The following is a 19,435-nucleotide window of genomic DNA, read 5'->3' on the forward strand; positions in this document are numbered from 1 at the left end:
TTTCCGAAGCTTCCCAATGCATTAAATAGCGGGAAAAAACGCAAAAAATCTGCAAAATTAATGAACATGCTGCGTTTTTTACCGCGATGCTTTTTGCGGAAAAAAAAAAACACATCATGTGCTCAAAAATTGCGGAATGCATTCTAAATGATGGGATGCATAATGTATGCGTTTTTATAGTAAAAAAATTAAATAAAAAAACGCAAATAATCCGCAACGTGGGCACACAGCCTAAAAGAAATATCCGAATTTCAGGGTTAGACATCTTTAAGGTTTTCACGACAAGAAATAAAAGTTTGGGTTAACAAGAATATATTTTTTATTTTATTACTATCCTTTTTTTTAATTTGTATTTTACATATCTATATCCATACATATATATATTTTTAAGTTTGCAAACATCATGAGCAACCATGATTTTGCGCTACAGCAGAAGAATTTATGTACTACCGAGACTGGTCTCAATGCTCCTCCTAAATGTCATTTTTAGCTAGTTATCAAGCCCTGATAGCTGCGTGAGCTTGAAAGGGGTGTTCTCCAGTCTAAAATTAATCCCCTACCAATGTCACGGGGAACAATTTTTCAATTGCTGGGGTCCAACCGCCATGGCCCGATCCTGAGAACCGGGGCAGAATGGAGCAGTGGTCGATCATGCGCACTACCACTCCATTCATTCCGTATGGGAGCGCCAGAGATTGCCAAGTGTATCTTTAGTACTCCTATTAGAATTAATAGAGATGCAGCGCGCATGATCGACCACAGCTTGATTCTTGGAATCGGCGGGGGCCACTGCGGTCAGATGCCCCGTGATCGGAAAGTTAGTCCCCTATCCTTTGGATAGAAAATAACATTCAAATTTGAGAATACGTCTTTAGGTCATAGCCTGATGAAGAGACGTATGTAGTCTCGAAAGCTTGCAATTTGTTACCATCTTTTCAGTTGGCCATTAAAAGGTATCAACCACTGAGGACTCTCAATTCTAAATATTTTTACGTCATAGCCGTCATTAATTTAACCCTGTAGTATTTTTTGCCTATTCTCTTGCACGTTATTACGCATTGCACTCACAAACCATTATTTAATTTTGCTCCCATCTGATGACGCAGACGTATCAGTGCAGATTTCACATCTTGGTTTTTCAGGCTGTAGATCAGCGGGTTAAGCATGGGGACGGCAGCCGTGTTAAACAGAGAGAGAAGCTTGCTAGATTCCAATCCATCCATTGAAACCGGCCTCATGTACTGACAGATAAGAGTCACATAGAGGAGGATGACCACCGTAAGGTGTGAAGAGCAGGTGTAGAAAGCCTTACGTTTTCCGGAACTAGATCGAATTTTTCGAACAGCTGTGATAATAAAGATATATGGAATGAAAGTGAACAGAAAGGGAAAAACGGAAAGGAAGAGTCCACAGATAAAAATTAAAAGATTGGTCAATGAAGTGTCGCTGCACGTAAGGTTCATGATGGGAACTATGTCGCAGAAAAAATGGTTAATTATGTTCGATTTATAACAATCAAATTTATGTATTAAAACAAAAAGAGGAGTCGATTCTAGAAAGCCAAATAGCCAACAGATGGTAGCCAAAGCGGCACACAGGCCTGGGCCCATGACGGAAGAGTAATGCAGCGGGTTACAGACAGCGACACAGCGATCATAACTCATGGCTGTCAACATCATCAGCTCATTGCCCACTAGAGATACAAAGATGAACATTTGGGATACACAAGCATGAGCGGAAACCGTCTTATCCCCTGATATAAAGCTACTAAGGATCTTATGAAGAGTGACCGTGCTGGAGGATACGTCCAAGATGGACAAGTTACATAAAAAGAAGTACATGGGAGTATGGAGCGGGGGCTCCAGGCAGACCACTAGAAAGATGGTCATATTACCACCTAGGATGACTACATAAATCATTAGAACTAGAAGAAAGGTCAGGACGTGGAGCGCTGGAATGTCAGAGATCCCTATAATAATGAAGTAGGTCACGACTGTCATATTTGCGACATTCATTAATGCAAGCCTCCTGCAAAATTGGAAAGAAAAATGGTTTGTAAGAGAATTATGCTGCGCGGAATATCAATAATTCATTTCTGGGAAAGAATAACAGGCCACATGTAGATGGTCACTTCACACTAATCTGTATTGTATGGCTCAGTCTGCCAGCACCCATAGTAATAGACCTGTGTGGCACCCCCATTTTTTTTTCAAGGTTTCACCTGATTTGGCACCGCATCAGATAACATGGCCCCCACAATCACCCGACCTCAACCCAACGGAGATGGTTTGGGAGGAGTTGGATGTAAAGTGAAGGCAAGGCAGCCAACAAGTTCTCAGTACCTCGGGCGACTCCTTCAAGACTGCTGGAAAGTCACTGTGACACCTTATGAAACTGCTTGAAAGAATGGCAAGGTCATCAGAGTGAAAAAGGGGGACTTTGAGGAATCTAAGGTTTAACACACATTCTGGTTTGTTTCACTTGTGTTTCTTTCCTCCTTGTTTCCATGTATTAATTTGTGGTTTTGCTGCCTTCAGTCTGAATCTACAATGTGCACATTATCATAAGAACAAGGACAACCATTGCATGAACAGGTGTCCAACCTTCGACTGCTGCTGTACGTTTATGTTAGGTTTCCATTAATCAATAACTAGGAAGTCCTAGCTGGAGTTGGAAGTTTGGCTTACTGACACCACAGCCCTGCACATGTAAGAATTAGGCATTTTTTTAAGTATTATTCTCATGCTGTGATAGAGCTGCGTGCGTATCCAGAAGTACGGTATTAGTATACTAGGATTGGTTGTTGCAGTCATATTCTCCGAGAAAGGCCCAAGTTCCGATGCCACATAACAGGATTCAAGTGGTAAAAATTGCAAGTTGAGGAGGTCGTGTAAAAAGGTTTTTACATTAGAGCCCATGAACTTTAATTTATATCTTCGTGCCCAACATAGCTAGCTTAGGTGTACGGAAAAGTTATCACCTATCCACAGGTAGGTGATCATTTGGAGATGGTCCCCCGGGCTTCAAACCACTAGGATCCCCTTCAAACCCAAAAGTAGGGAACATGTATCCTCTATAGAAAGGACTGTTATCGCGCATGCTCATAAGCTACTCCATTCATTTTGTTGCCGTCAGAAAAAGTTGGTGAGGTCGGGCATGCGCACTGCAGCGCCATTCTAGCTAAAATAAAAGTGTCCCATTCTGGTGCTCAGTGGAGATCCCAGCAGATCACCTACCTAAAAATGATCAACTATCCTCTATTGGTATGGCGGTAGAGTTTGGTGGACAGACACAAAGCTGAAATTGCTGCCAAAGAGCTTCTATTTGAAGTGGTCACATTGTGATTCACTTTAGTAGAACTGTGAAAAATGAAAAACCTCCATACGGAGTCAATACTTTTTTTTTTTTTTTATTGACAAATTGTTGAAATGTGCTTTATTTTTTTTCATTGTACGTGCAGGTTTTGATAGCAAGGCAATGTTCACACGATGAGTTTTTTTAGCTGCATATTTCCGAAAAAAATACAAGTAACCTATTTAACTTAATGGGTGCAGAAAATCTGCGACATCAAAAACTCACCTAATGCTCATCGTAGGAACATAGCCTAAAAAGGGGAATGTAAAAAACGAGAAGTGTACTGGGTTTGGCTTAAAGAAAAAAAAAACATATGACAATTTACAGAAGGTGCACAGAATACACAAAATCGACACGTGGATGTATACAACATTGGAACAAGTCCTATGTACTACAGTATGCAGCATAATTTACAAGAATCTGAAATTTCCCACAAATGTTGCATCTGTGCCATTTTAACTCTTTTAGAGTCTTTTCTACAAGGAATGCCTCCCTCGCACCTGGTGTAGACACTGCCTAAGTTTTTTGGTGTAGGAATTTACATGCTTTACAAAATTTGTTGCTTCTCTACTAGAAAAAAAAAAAAAAGGAGTACCGTAATTATCAATTCTAACATCACCCACTATACTGAACATATACAGTATAAGAACTGACATTGGAAAAGCCCGAAAAGTAAAAAAGATAAAACAGCGGAAATTATTCCATTGATCGTTAATGTGCAAAATAAGTAGGTTTATTACAATTAAATGTATGTCGGAATGAAAATTTGTAAAATATGATAAAAATATGGTAAAAAGGAGGGGATTTTCCAGTCCCCTCAGTTTTGCTCAAAATTTTTAGCCCTGTATTTCAGGCTGCATTAGATACTGATACCTGGAGACTCTGGAAAACTCAGCAATTATCATATTAATTTTTTTTTTTTTTTTATCAACCTTTTCCCCCCATAATCTTTTACTTGTATAATCTTTTTTAACATACTCACCTTACGTTGCGCTTTTTTCTATTTCTTTTCAGTTTTTCTACCAATTCCTTCTACTTTAAACCTTTTTGTGGATCGGAGTCAGCAACAGGGATACAAAACGGATGACACATGGAAGAAAAGTTATGTTTTTCACAAATTTAAAGACAAAAACGGATGTGTGAATATAGCCCAATATGAACAATGACACAAACATTGGTACAACTGATGTCCCATACCTGGCGGGCACATGGTGTTCAGGAAGAATAAGATTCACAGCGGCACCACATATAAAACCACTTACTATACACGGCTTGTCGGGAGAAGATTCCACATTCCACATGAAAAGTCAAAAGTGGTGGCGAAATAAAGAAGTATAGAATGTGATATGTCAACAAGTCACAAAATACTCTTCACTTTATACGTCTAACATTTATAAATGGTGCCAACGATTGTATTATCCCAGGAGGCACAACCTCCGTCGATAATACCTAGAAATATATCTTTTTAAGGATTAATTAATCCTTAATGGATAATATATATATATATATATAAAAAAAAATAATCTCGTAAACATTTTAATTTACTCACGTAGGAATAGAAAAAAAGTTAGCAAAAAGAAAAAGACAATTTTAGTAGTTTTGTGTCAAACCAGTAATTGAAATAATAAAAGAAATAGTAAAAAAAGAAAAAGAAAATATTTCTGACCCCATATCAAAGTGTAGATGTACAAAGTGCAGGAGCAAAGAAAGTTCATCTGTTTGCCACTTAGTGAATCTGCGACTGAACCATAGCACTAGAAAAGCCAAAATGAACACTACCACAAAGACAAAGAGTTAGCAAATACTTGTCAAAAATGCAAACGCATCCAGCCCCCCGCCATGAAGTCTGCCATTACTAACGTGACATAATGGCCGGTGGTGCGGAGCTCACGGATACCAGTGCGGTCCTGTAATAGGAGCCACCGGAGGAACAAGTCCGTTCATGGCATTTCTTCCCTCCTAAATCTTCCATCACCTCTGAGTGATATTATTACAGAGACGAGGAAGGGACTGCAGCAACTCAGCCACAAAGTGGAGACCCTGTGATGTTACAGAGCAAGGGGGCCGAGCAGCTGCATGCAGCCTTACATCACCAAGCACAATACCGAGCGTCGGATAGAGTAGTATAAAGCCGCCATCACTGGACTCTGGAGGAAACGTGTTCTGCGCAGTGATGGATCACACTTCTCTATCTGGCGACTGATGGAAGAGTCTGTGGAAGTCCTATCCTGTTCCAACATGATTGTGACACTGAGTATACAAGTACTCCAGCCTCATTAGGTCTAAAAAAACAAAAAAAAACATCTATTCAATAACTTACGTTTGTGTAGTGAAATCCGGTGATTCGTGACATTTGCTTTAAAGGATTTTTGATCTATATCTTTTTTATTTTTGCACTGATGGAGCTTGTTTTTTTGCGGGACATGATGATGCTTTTAGCAATATAATTTTTATTTACGGTACATCTTTTTCATTGTGTTTTATTTCACTTTTTGTTCGGTGGTATGATGATAAAACGTTGTTTTTTGCCCCATTTTTTATGTTATTTTTTTTAAGCAGTTCACTGAGGGGGTTAATTGGTAAGACAATTATATATGCCGGGTCGTTCTGGTTACCAAATGTGTACTTTTTTCATATTTAGAATTGAGAGTCCTCAGTGGCCCTCAATTCTAAATATTTTTCTATCTACTGGCTAACACGGTACCAAGATATATTTCTTTCCTGTACTTTTTTCATAAAATATTTATTTCTGGGTACAATATATTTATTATTTTGTGATTTTTAAAAAATTTTTTTTTACTCAGTTCCACTATGGGACTTTCACTTAGAATAGGATATACATTTATATGTATCCTGTGAGCAGGGGATCTGTGTATGTATTTAGGGGAGCCCCTATAGGACGGTGCCATCGCTGCTAGTGTCAGCATTGCACTCAGGGGTGGACACGTACTGTTACGGTTTTATTCACACTGAAGCAAAAATATATATTTCAGCGCGTTGTACAGACTGAAGCCCTGGAGTGAAGGTATTGCAGAGATCACTGTCGTGGTCAGAGGGTATTTCTGATGTGTGGACAGTGGCGATGCTCCTTAGCGGAGATCGTTCCATCAATGTGAAATAATCGCTAAATATGCAGATCAAATCTTTGGAGAGAAAGAGAACTTTAACTATAGCACCACCCATTGGATGTAGCAGTCCTAAAAGTCATTATCCACCCTTGACACCAGTTAGAATCAAAGTCAAACCTGGAACTCCATTTGCAGACGGTGTTTCGGGGTGTTTGCCCCTCATCAGTACAAAGCACGAAATCTGACTTGGCTGAGTGAGACCTCTGACTGGGGTCTATGGGGTAACCACTCTTCTTGTGAAGAGTCTGAATTTGGCATTAAGAGATTTATAGGACATGCAGAGCGCCTCTGGGGAAATTAAATATGCAAATTGTGTCTTCAGAGAAGAAGACCGAAGTCTATACCCCCACCTATACCTACTAAGGCAAACTGGTCAGATACCTCCTTACTTAGAAAAACAAGAATCCTGCTGTGAAAATAAATCACTTTGCAGTTTGGAAACCTGACCAGGGGATCATGGCAGTGTCTTCCTTCTATGTCTGGGGACTATGCATGCTGACTAGTGTTGAGCGATACCGTCCGATACTTGAAAGTATCGGTATCGGATAGTATCGGCCGATACCCGAAAAGTAACGGATATCGTCGATACCGATATCCGATACCAATACAAGTCAATGGGACACCAAGTATCGGAAGGTATCCTGATGGTCCCCAGGGTCTCAAGGAGAGGAAACTCTCCTTCAGGCCCTGGGATCCATATTAATGTGTAAAATAAATACTTAAAAAAAAAAATATTGATATATTCACCTCTCCGGCGGCCCCTGGACTTCACCGCGGGTAACCGGCAGGCTTCTTTGTTTAAAATGAGCGCGTTTAGGACCTGAGAATGACGTCGCGGCTTCTGATTGGTCGCGTGCCGCTCATGTGACCACCACGCGACCAATCAGAAGCCGCGACGTCATTCTCAGGTCCTAAACGCGCTCATTTTAAACAAAGAAGCCTGCCAGTTACCAGCGGTGATGTCCAGGGGCCGCCGGAGAGGTGAATATATCAATATTTTTTATTTTAATTCTTTATTTTACACATCACTATGGATCCGATACCGATTCCCGATACCACAAAAGTATCGGAATTCCGATACCGCAAGTATCGGCCGATACCCGATACTTGCGGTATCGGAATGCTCAACACTAATGCTGACACATAGCGTATGAGATTAATGGCCGGGTTCACACAAGCGCAAGCAAAATAGTTTTTTTTTTCTTTCCTACAAAAAAGTTTTTTCTTCTCCTAAACGTGTGTGCGTTTTTTTCTTCTTTATGTATAATGCAGCTTTTGCAGACAATAAAAGCTAAATGAAGTTTCTTCTAATCTTCAGAATTGTAATGAATCCATGAAAAACGCATGACGGATGGACGGTAACCGGTATGCGATTCATTTTTTGTGCACCCATTAACTTGTGCCAGTCTGCTCTCGACTACAGAATAAAGTAGCGCATGCTGCAGCATTTTACATGCAGACCATCAGTGTGTAAAGACGTGAACGTGAAGCAGCGCACTGACTTGCATTGGCGTTAATCCGACGTTTCCTCTCTTCTTGCGATCGCTGTCCTCCATCTTGCTTTGTGTGGAGGACGCATCCTACGTCGTCCACAGTGTCCTCCGTAGCACCCCTGCGCAGGCGCATTTCTCTCTGCCCTGCCGAGGGCACAGCAAAGTATAATATTGTGCATGCGCTGGGGATCGCAAGCCATAATCATCAACATTAACAGAAATAAACACATGAAATAGATGACACTCTATAATATAGGAGTTTCACTTTTTGTATTGAAGAACTGAAATAAATTAACTTTTTGGCGATATTCTAAACTTGTGAGAAGCACCTGTATCATCTACAGAAAGCGAAGAAGAAGGACAGTGATCGGAAGAAGAGAGGAGACACCCGACCATGACCAGCGTCGGCCATCGAGCCTTTCCATAGGAGAGTATAATAAAAGCTATGGTACTTTTTGCGTTATGCAGAGCGGCTTGGGGGAACATATACACAGTATTCTAGAATGCGGTATATGAGGGCGTACAGGTGCTGGCCCTACGTTATATGGGAAACATCTGGTGACAGATCCCCTTTAAGTGTTAACGCACCACTCCAGTGTTTTTTTTATTCTACCCCTGGAGTGGTGCTTTTAATCTAAGCTCCCTGCCCCTAGTCTCATACTTACCTGCTGCTGTCTTCACCTTCTCTCGCTGCTGCTTCCATCAGTTTGTGACCTGCCGGCGGTCAAGTACAATGTAAGTCTAGCAGAGGCTTGTCTGGCTCTTACAGATATATCGAGCGCTTGTGAAGTATCGTAATTTCTGACTTACGGTTAGTCAGAAGTTGCGGTCACAAGATTAGAAGGACCATTCCAACACTGAAAAAAATAAAACACCCCAAAACGCTGAAGTGGTATTTCAAACAGATAGTGGCAGCTGGGAGAGGAGATCAATGTGATAACGCCATCCCGACTAGAAGGCGCAGCAACTTTTTAGCAAGAATTTTTCTTGATAAAGAGTGCATCTTACAGTCATAAAATATACGATAATTATTCCTGTCCGAGTCAGACATTTGTCTCCATATACTGTACCTACTACGGTGAAATGACTCGGTTGTACTTTTCTATAAACACTTTTCTATAAAGAAGACGACTAAACCTTTTATTGTGATTGCTTTTGTTCTGCAAACGGTCATGTTGTATATATCTAAGAAGTGCACAAGTAATGCTACGTTCACATTTGCATTGTTGGGCGCAGCGTCATCGACGCAACCCAAAACGCATATACACAACGCAGCGTTTTTAGACGCATGCGTTGTCATAAAATAAGAAAGTACAGGAAATTTGGTGCAGGGAAAACGTTACATGTAGCGTCGTCCGCGCCCTATCTGGTGTGTCAAAATTACGCATGCGTCGTAAAACGCATTACAACACATACCGGCGCATGTCCATGCCCCCCCCATGTTAAAGATAGGGGCGCATGACGCATGCGTCGGTATCCGTCGACGACACTGCGCCCAACAACGCAAATGTGAACGTAGCATAAGAGGGTCACAATTACAACGTTTAGTTCAATTCGATTGCAGTCGATCTTTGGTTTTTCAGCACTGGCTTCCAAAACGTTTAGTGTCAATGAGTGCAGTCAATGGCCTCTCAGGAGTCAGGACTTCTTCCACAGATGAAAAGCTTTTTAGTCCTTTCTTCTCAAATCACAAACTGCATTGGTAGCTGGTATGTTCCACAGCGTACATGAACAACAGCACAGCCCGCGTCTCTGCGCATGCGCCATATCCTGTCGGCAGTCTCCACGTCAGCGAGCAAGGAGAGACCCCCTTTAGTAATACTTCTGGAAGGTAAAGGGAGGCTTCCACTTCATGTGTGCGTTCTTTGATGTCTAAAGAGATGAGATTTGTAGTCGAACTGTTTGCCGCACTGATTGCACTTATGAGGTTTCACCCCCGTGTGTTTCCTCTGGTGCACAACAAGCCGAGACCTGTAGTTAAAGTCCTTTCCGCATACTTCACACTTATGAGGCTTATCCCTGTTGTGCGTTCTCTGGTGGACGATCAGTCGAGATCTGTATTCGAACTCTCTCCCGCATTCATTGCATCGATGCGGTTTCTCTAGAGAATGCTTCATCATATGCTCAGCCAAGGACGGCTCCGAGATGAAGCTTCTTCCGCATTCGCTGCAGATATAAGGAGTTGAAGATTCTTGATGTAAAGCTATGTACGACTTGTAAGAAAAGTCATTCTGATATTCACCCAGCTGCTCCTCATTCATGGCTTCGTATTCTAAGTAATCGTTCTTGGAAAGTAAGTCTTGTTTTCGGCTTTTTCTCTTAATGACATGGACATTTTCCCAGGCTGCGTTCTCGGGGAGGAAGTTATCCCCCAGATAAAATGCTTTCTGTCTATCAGGGACAGAGTTAGAAAGAAAGTTTACCATGTCGTAGGCGTCGCTGGAGAAATGATTAGTGAAATCTTCTCTTGGGAACTCTGGAGACACATAGGGAGTTTGCAAAGTTTCTTCTTCCAGACACAATGCTTGTTGGGATTTTTCTAAACTTCCCCTGATCACAGAATGATCTGGAATATGAAAAAAAAAAAATGTTATTTGTGCCATAAAGTGAACTTCACTTTGGATAATGTGTTAGAAAGCTTCCTTGATAATAATCTGATTAGAAAGTGTAGAGTGCCCAGCGTTCAGCAATGATGTGTGAGTAAACCTGGCAGCAGGTCCGGCCATACAAGTAAAATAAGTAGTGGCCTTAGTGCAATCATACATGTGATAGATGGCAGAAGTATTCACACCATCACTATGCCAGATCAGGGAATGAAAGGGTTATTCCAAGTTATCACCAATCCACAAGAAAGAAAATAACTGCCAGGCTGGTTAGGGGTCCAACCGCTGGGACCCGCACTGGTCGTCAGTACAATACATGGCTATTTGAGTCAGTCCCAACCACATGGACCACCGCTAGTCGCCAGTTTAATATATGGCTATGTGACACAGTCCCAACTACTGAGACCACCACTATTCGCAAGTGCAGTGCATGGCTATGTGAGTCAGTCCCAAACGCTCAGACCACCGCTAGTCTCCAGTTTAATATATAGCTATGTGAGACAGCTCCAACTACTCAGATGACCACTAGTCGCCCGTGCAGTGCAAGTGAGTCAGTCCCAATCGCTCGGGTCACCACTAGTTTTCAGTGCAATACAACCGCTCAGACCACCAGTAGTGGCCAGTGAGGTGCATGGCTATGCAAGTCAGTCTCAACTGCACGGACTACCACTATTCGCCAGTGCAATACACGACTTTGTAAGTCAGTCCCAATTAATAGGACCACCAATATTCACCAGTGCAAAACATGGCTATGCGAGTCAGTCCCAACCATTCAGACCCCCACTAGTCACCAGTGCAATACATGGCTATGTGAGTCAGTCCCAACCATTTGGACCCCCACTAGTCATCAGTGCAATACATGGCTATGTGAGTCAGTCCCAACCATTTGGACCCCCACTAGTCATCAGTGCAATACATGGCTATGTGAGTCAGTCCCAACCATTCAGACCATCACTAGTCACCAGTGCAGTGCATGGCTATGTGAGTCAGTCCCAACCATTCGGACCCCCGCTAGTCGCCATTGCAATACATGGTTTTGGCAGTCAGTCCCAACCATTCGGACCCCACTAGTCACCAGTGCAGTGCATGGCTTTTTGAGGTAGTCCCAACCATTCAGACCCCCACTAGTCACCAGTGCAGTGCATGGCTATATGAGTCAGTCCCAACCTTTCAGACCCCCACTAGTCACCAGTGCAGTGCATGGCTATATGAGTCAATCCCAAACATTCGGACCCCCACTAGTCACCAGTGCAATACATGGCTATATGAGTCAGTCCCAAACATTCGGACCCCCACTAGTCACCAGTGCAGTGCATGGCTACGTGAGTCAGTCCAACAGACCCTGAAGAGTTCGCCAGTCAATCATGCGCTCTGCTGCTCCATTCAAATGGGGTGCACAGGATATCCATTCTGGAGAAGGATCCCCAGTGATCTGGCAGTTATCAGCTTTCTTGTGCCTGGGTGATACCTTGTTGGCATGTATGTATGTGGCCATATACAGTGTCTGCATCACCTGTAACATCAATGATTTCCTCTTCTTCTTCTTCCTCCTCCCTTTCCTTCAAGGGCTCCTCCATTTCTTCAATACTTGGAGTGTTACTGTTAGCGTCTCCTGTGAATATACAGTTTAGTGCTGAACATGCCAGTTACACACAATGTATTTTTAAATCTGATTTTTTTTTTCTGATTTTAACATAGAGGATTCCAAGCAGCAGTTAAAAATAGGATTGACGTGTTGTCCGCTCACAAGATACTGGTAACTTACTCTCAAGATCGGTCATCAATATCTGATTGGTGGGGCTTCAAGACCCCGCATCGCCACCGATCAGCTGCGAAATGTACACACTGAGCAGAGCCGCACCGAGCCGCACCATTCATGGTGTAGTGGCCGCTGCTTAGTACTGCAGATCAGCGGTATAAGAATAGACTGTACAAGCTGTTCTGCAGCAGCTGCTACACAGTGAATGGAGCAGCACGGTTTAATGTTTACATCTCGCTGCTGTTGTAGTTAATAAAAGTTGATCTGTGGGGGTGCGGGAGTCAGGACCCTACTATACTGGTACTGATGACTGATCCTACATATCGTCAATATCTTGAGACCGGACAATGAAACAAGCCTTGTCAGAATCATGTTCTCACTCATGTCATGTGTTAGGAATTTTATTCTGTAAGACATGTTGTACTATCCCGCTACTCACCAGTAACAATCTCAGCAGAAAGCTCTGGAGGCTCAGCGTCCTCTGTACTTCCTTCATCCTCTGCTGCATGCTCAATTGATGCAGAGTCCAAATCCTCTTCCTGCAAATCTGCAAATAGAAGCAGAGAAGCCAAAGGCCACAGAATTCGTCAATTTGGGATTTTTTTTTTTAGAATATGTAAAGTGAAAGCTTGAGAAGGATGTCTGATTTGTCGTTGCTAGTGATGAGTGAATGTGTTCGGATAAGGCGTTATCTGAGCATGCTCATGTGCTAACCGAGTGTTTTCAGCGTGCTCGAATAATATGTTTGAGTCCCCGCAACTGTTTGACAGCTGCAACACATGCAAGGATTCCCTGTTAGACAGTCCCTTCATGTGTTGCAACTGTTGAACAGCCGCGAGATATGCAGCCGTGGGGACTCAAACACATCATTTGAGCACGCCAAAGACACTCGGTTAGCACCAGAGCATGCTGAGATAACACCTTACCCTAGAACGTGCGCTCACCACTGTCGTTACATATGGAATCTATTTAACCTTCCTTGTCTTTATAAAAAAAACGAGCACAATTTTACAAACCCTCCTACAAGTTTCTCTGTCAAGGGCACACAGATCTAACATGGGCAAAGGCAGAGTTTGTACGGACATTGTGACCGAAATTCAGCTACCTGGTTGTGGTGCCATAAAGGAAACCTATTCTGCATAACAATCTCATGCGGCCATCACCATACAGTGCCTCTCCAGCTGCTGTGGAACTACAATTACTAGGATGCCCTCACGGCCATGTGCTGTTATAATGAACTTGTAAGGATGATTACCTGCGCTCACATTCGATGGCGCTCTTGTGGCACTGACGGACTGCTGGTTTTTGTTCATCACGTCCTCATACAGGTCCTGGTGTTCTTCAATATAGTCCCATTCTTCCATCGAGAAATAGATTGAGACGTCTCCACATTTTATCGGTACCTACAATAGCAGGAAGAAAAATACAAATAAAAAGGGTATTCCAAGTATTGGAAAGGATTAAAGGGCTTCGTTCTCCCTTTCTTTTGAGGAGCACTCAGCTCCCCAACCTCATGATTAACAGTCAGGACCACTGACATTTTGAGCCCTCTGATGCTCTTATTTTAGGCAGCTTAGAATGGAATGCAAGGACACTGAAGCCGGTGGGTATAAAGAGTTAACAGCGCGCTCTGGTGATCCCAGACAGCTTCAGTGCAGCGCTTACAAGCTTAATAGAAAAGAGCTTGTAAGCACTGAGCATGCTCGGCCACTGCTGCTGTGCTAAAGCTGTGGCCGGTAACCTAAAAGTATATTTATCAGGGGATCGGTGCATAATTCTAATAAGTAAATTGGAAAGGTGAATATTTTTTACAAGTACATGTTTAATAGCTTTTATCAGGATATGAAATAATTGCTTAAAAAAAAAATGTGGGTCCTGGTTCTGGGAACCCCCCATCTTTTGTGAGAAACACTGCTGATGCAGACCAGCCACTCACCCCACAAAGAGGTGAGGGTCCTAGAAAAATGGCATTTTATAGGTCACATAAGCAGATTATTTTACAGTCTGAATACTATTATTACTATTTTACCCAGGGATGATGAGATTTTCCAAAATCTTATCCAGAAGAAAAAAAAAATTCAGCAGAAATTGTGCAGCGATGCAGATTGAAATGTAAAAAAAAAAAAGAAAAGAAAGAAATGTGCTGCAAATTTGCATAATTTCCACTAAAGACGTTCTGCAGTGGCTATGTCCCATGGAAGCAGACAATTAGCAAGTATGGAACGCTGACCGGTTACATGGACGGTCAGCAGCACAACTCACCTGTCCGCTCAGCTGCTCTGCGGTGCCGTGCGGGGAATTCTTCTTCATCACCACATATTCCTATGTGTATGAGGAGAGGTTACATGTTAGATGGAGAGAAGTTAGTGAGATCGTCTGATTTGTACAAAGTGATAGGACGAGAAGCTACAACTTCTTAAAGGGGGAGTCTGGGGCGTAACATGAATACCGGAAATGTTTATTGTAAAGGGCTTCATGGCCAGTGACCGCAGGGGTGAAGGGATGTGTTGGGGCCACATGTAGGCGACTAGTGGTCAGGGTGTCTACGAGGAGTCCATATATGATGGAAGAATGGGCGTCATTAAAGGGGGTAGAGATCTGTGGGGGGAGGTAAATGGAAAATTTAGTTAGTGGGGATAGAAAGTTGAAACTGGAAATTATACATCGTGTGCACATAGAAAAAAAATATTGTGTTTATAGGGAAGTTTATAAGAACATTACATCCATTTTGGGTCTTGGCCAAGCCCTTTAAGGCTGAGTTCACACTAGGTGTTCTTGCAGCGTTTTTTATGCTCATTTTCAGCTACAGTACCAGCAAAGCCTATGAGATTTCAGAAATCTCATGCACACACATTGGTTTTTTTTTGTCATCAGGAGTTTGTGCTTTGCATGTTTTTTTGCACAATGGAGAATGTCACTTCTTTCAGTGTTTTTCACCCATTGAAATGAAAGGGTGGTGAAAAAAACGCTGAAAAAGACGCAGGTATCAGGTTTTGCTTCGTTTTTTTTGTGCCAAGCACTGATTCTATAGAATAGGACTTTTTTCTTTCCAACACTAAACTTTGAGCATGCACAAAAGACAAATCTAAGAATGACAAAATGAAAACATGATTTTTTTTCCGCAGCTTCTTTCCTGCCAAGAGAACAGGTTTTGCTGCAGAAAAAAAAACATTGAAAAAACGCTAGTGTGAACTTACCCTAAGAGAAATCCCTTTTCCTTTTTGTCCAAGCGACCCAGAACAGAACAGGAGGTTTCGTTTGTCAAAATTGTTAGATGGAATTTACAAAGCAGTTTGTGCAGAATACACGATATACTTTTCCCCCCGTGTGTGAGAAGTTCTAGGTCTCACTCTCTAAATCTTACTGGATACCCTACGGAATACAGAGAGTCAGGTAGAGAGGTCCCATCACACCTTACGGGTGCCACCACCTTCTGTGGTAGCCCTGCTACACCTCCCACATCCATCGATTCCAGGCAGAATCCACCAGAAAGACGAAAACTCTTCCAATTCTCCTCCAAATTTCAAAACTTTTTTTTAGAAAAAACATTGAGTTCCTGCTCCGAAAACTCAAACACTCCGTGTGCACACAGCCTTACATTGGAAAAGTTTTTTTCTCCGCTGGATACCAATTATCTGCACTTGGAAATGTGTGATAAATCCCACTACCCATCAGGTTATGGGATGTTCCATGTCCACTGCTGCCTATATGGATAGGAGCACCGCCACTCACCTCCCCGGTCAGCAGGTAGATGATCCCCAGGGCGTGATTCAGGATCTTCTCCGTCAGCTGCTTCTTATCCATTTTCAATCAAAAGATAGAAGAGACTGGGAATAATAAGACAAGTGATGAGACCTTACAAGCGTTCAATGTACTAGAGAACAGGAAAAAAATAAATTCAAAATAAAATAGTTAAAAAATAAAACTTTTTTGTTTTTTTGGTTTTGTTTTTACGGAGTTTATTGTATGGTAATTACCTGCTAGCAAGGTCAGCGTGATTACAGCCATGCCAAAAGTTAAAATAAAAATAGTTCAGAATTGTATTAAAATAATACATAAAATAAAAAATGGCGACCATCAAATTTTAAGGTTGTAATTGTAACTAGTGATGAGCGAGAGTGCTCGGGTGTTATCCCAATCTTCAATGTGCTTGAGTAAGGTTTTCGAGTCCCTACGGCTCCGTGTCTCGCGGCTGTTAGACACAACGCATGCAGGGATTAGCTGTTTGTTAGACAGTCCCCGCATGCATTGCAGCTGTCTAACAGCCGCGGGGACTCGAGCATAATATTCCAGCGCGCCCGAGATACTCCGATAACATGATATACGAGCGCTCGCTCATCACTAGTTGTAACTAATGTTTATGGTTGGGGCTTATTTTTTGATTTTTTGGCTGCTGAACCGACTTTTTTATCTATACCATTTTGCAGTAGATAAAATATTTTCATTGCTTTTTAGAGTGTTTTTTTTTTTTTGGCGTATAACAGATGGCTAAAATAATAGTATATTTTGATAAATTGGACTTTTACAGAAGTGTCAATACCAAATATATTATATACGGTATATATTACATACGGTATATATATATATATATATATATATATTTTATTTCTTTTTAATGGGTGAAGTGAAGTGATTTACACTTTTATATTATAACTTTTTTTTAACTTTATTTATTTATTAGTCCCCATATACTGCCATATATACGATAGCTAAATGGCAGTGTTTCTATGAAGCTCATAGAAGGATCAACATAGCAGATCTCCAGCTGCAACGACAACACATCGGATTCTCAGGACGGGCGATAGGTGCATGCGCACATTGGCAGCTTAGCCGTGTAAGTGCAGCGGACATGCTACTGCGGTGGGTCCAGAGACCCTCAATCGATGGAGACATCATGTAATGGGTCGGAGAAACGTGGAAATCTGGAACAGTGGCCAAACCGACGGGAAGAACAGACAGAAGGACCGAAAACATGGATGAAATACTGTACCATTCAGCACATAGATGAAAAAAAATGGATAATAAATCTGCTCCTGGCCCCTTTATCTCACTTTGCCCCATTTATTTATTGAGAAAATTGCTAAGACTTGGACAAAAATAGAAATAAAAACTGAAGGGTAGATACCGAAATCCACCCCAAGAAGTCCATAAAGCAGAAACCTGACGCTTCCATTCATTATTATAGCCCCTTAAGTACTCTGTGCTGCTGTGGGAACGGCTTCATAACACGGTGCACAGCGGGGGACGTCTACAAGGTGGGACACATTATGGACCCCATTAAGAATACGTATCTTGTGCACAGGCCGCCATAAAGACCCCCAAACCTGCAAACAATATAAAACACTTATGCTATACGTCTATTTCCTAATATCACACCCCACTGGGACAATGACTATAAGTTTTTGTACAGGTGCAGTACTGCTACTCCCCTCCCCCCAACCTCAAGTGACAGGGCATGCTGGCACCCATAGTTCCACAGCAGTTCCTGGGACTACCTTCCCTGACACAGTGTAACAGCACAGCACCCATACACAGACGTGACAGACTCGTACAGGACTGCTCATACATACCGTACAGGACTCACTCACGTTGTGTTTGGAGGAAGTGAAGTTTCGGCGGAGAGTTGTGCAAGGTAGGGGACAAGTGTGGCTGCCGCTGCTGGCGATCTTTATCAAGTGCATTCTGGGATATGTAGTTTGCGAGAACTTAACTTTTTAGTTATTTGAATAAAGTTTCACTACAATTCCCAGAGTGCAATTCGATGAGGCCGCATGAGTGGAGGCAGCCAATCAGAGAAGAGCGGTGCACAGTTCGGTATGAGAGGCTGGAGGAGCTATTGTATGTACTCAGCGGTTACCAATAGCAACCAACCAGGGACTCAGCAGTTACCTATAGCAACCAACCAGGGACTCAGCAGTTATCTATAGCAGGGGTCCCCAACTCCAGTCCTCAAGGCCCACCAACATGTCATGTTTTCAGGATTTCCTTAGTCTTGCCCAGGTAATAATTGCATCACCTGTGCAATGCAAAGGAAATCCTGAAAACATGACCTGTTGGTGGGCCTTGAGGACTGGAGTTGGGGACCCCTGATCTATAGCAACCAACCAGGGACTCAGCGGTTACCTATAGCAACCAACCAGGGACTCAGCGGTTACCTATAGCAAGCAACCAGGGACTCAGCAGTTATCTATAGCAACCAACCAGGGACTCAACGGTTACCAATAGCAACCAACCAGGGACTCAGCAGTTATCTATAGCAACCAACCAGGGACTCAGCGGTTATCTATAGCAACCAACCAGGGACTCAGCGGTTACCAATAGCAACCAACCAGGGACTCAGCAGTTATCTATAGCAACCAACCAGGGACTCAGCGGTTATCTATAGCAACCAACCAGGGACTCAGCGGTTACCTATAGCAACCAACCAGGGACTCAGCAGTTATCTATAGCAACCAACCAGGGACTCAGCGGTTATCTATAGCAACCAACCAGGGACTCAGCAGCTACCTATATAAACCATGGACTCAGCAGTTACCTATAGCAACCAACCAGGGACTCAGCAGTTATCTATAGCAACCAACCAGGGACTCAGCAGCTACCTATATAAACCATGGACTCAGCATTTACCTATAGCAACCAACCAGGGACTCAGCGGTTATCTATAGCAACCAACCAGGGACTCAGCAGTTATCTATAGCAACCAACCAGGGACTCAGCGGTTACCTATAGCAAGCAACCAGGGACTCAGCGGTTACCTATAGCAAGCAACCAGGGACTCAGCGGTTACCTATAGCAAGCAACCAGGGACTCAGCGGTTACCTATAGCAAGCAACCAGGGACTCAGCGGTTATCTATAGCAACCAACCAGGGACTCAGCGGTTACCAATAGCAACCAACCAGGGACTCAGCAGTTATCTATAGCAATTAACCAGGGACTCAGCAGTTATCTATAGCAACCAACCAGGGACTCAGCGGTTACCTATAGCAACCAACCAGGGACTCAGCAGTTATCTATAGCAACCAACCAGGGACTCAGCAGTTATCTATAGCAACCAACCAGGGACTCAGCGGTTATCTATAGCAACCAACCAGGGACTC

General features: G+C 42.7%; 2 protein-coding genes across 4 annotated transcripts; both read right to left on the reverse strand.

The window, feature by feature from the left end:
• Positions 1-433: 433 nt before the first annotated feature.
• LOC138667188 (olfactory receptor 6C1-like) lies at positions 434-2,112 on the reverse strand. The gene has a single exon (XM_069755485.1). It carries the CDS (start codon positions 2,013-2,015, stop codon positions 1,065-1,067), a length of 951 nt encoding a protein of 316 aa, XP_069611586.1. The 5' UTR covers positions 2,016-2,112; the 3' UTR covers positions 434-1,064.
• A 6,982-nt stretch (positions 2,113-9,094) lies between these two features.
• LOC138661892 (oocyte zinc finger protein XlCOF7.1-like) lies at positions 9,095-18,021 on the reverse strand. 3 transcript variants are annotated; one of them, XM_069746846.1, is made up of 7 exons: positions 17,926-18,021; positions 16,070-16,164; positions 14,600-14,659; positions 13,593-13,740; positions 12,777-12,884; positions 12,092-12,190; positions 9,095-10,541 (listed from the first exon to the last, which is right to left on the reverse strand). In XM_069746846.1, the coding sequence occupies exons 2-7, from the start codon at positions 16,139-16,141 to the stop codon at positions 9,826-9,828; spliced, it is 1,203 nt and encodes a 400-aa protein (XP_069602947.1). In that variant the 5' UTR covers positions 16,142-16,164; positions 17,926-18,021; the 3' UTR covers positions 9,095-9,825. The 3 variants fall into 3 exon arrangements, with proteins under 3 accessions (XP_069602947.1, XP_069602946.1, XP_069602948.1); XM_069746845.1 differs by having other exon boundaries at positions 9,097-10,541; positions 17,908-18,016; XM_069746847.1 differs by lacking the exon at positions 17,926-18,021 and having other exon boundaries at positions 9,694-10,541; positions 16,070-16,279.
• Between the last annotated feature and the right edge of the window lie 1,414 nt (positions 18,022-19,435).

Source organism: Ranitomeya imitator, chromosome 2, assembly GCF_032444005.1.
Source record: "Ranitomeya imitator isolate aRanImi1 chromosome 2, aRanImi1.pri, whole genome shotgun sequence".
NCBI lineage: Eukaryota > Metazoa > Chordata > Amphibia > Anura > Dendrobatidae > Ranitomeya > Ranitomeya imitator.

Coding starts and splice junctions, on each gene's coding strand:
- LOC138667188 (XM_069755485.1), bottom strand. CDS start 2,015: ATGAATGTCGCAAATATGACAGTCGTGACCTACTTCATTATTATAGGG.
- LOC138661892 (XM_069746846.1), bottom strand. CDS start 16,141: ATGGATAAGAAGCAGCTGACGGAGAAGATCCTGAATCACGCCCTGGGG. Junction 14,660..16,069: donor TCTACCTGCTGACCGGGGAG/GTGAGTGGCGGT, acceptor TCATACACATAG/GAATATGTGGTGATGAAGAA. Junction 13,741..14,599: donor CAGAGCAGCTGAGCGGACAG/GTGAGTTGTGCT, acceptor CTGCTATTGTAG/GTACCGATAAAATGTGGAGA.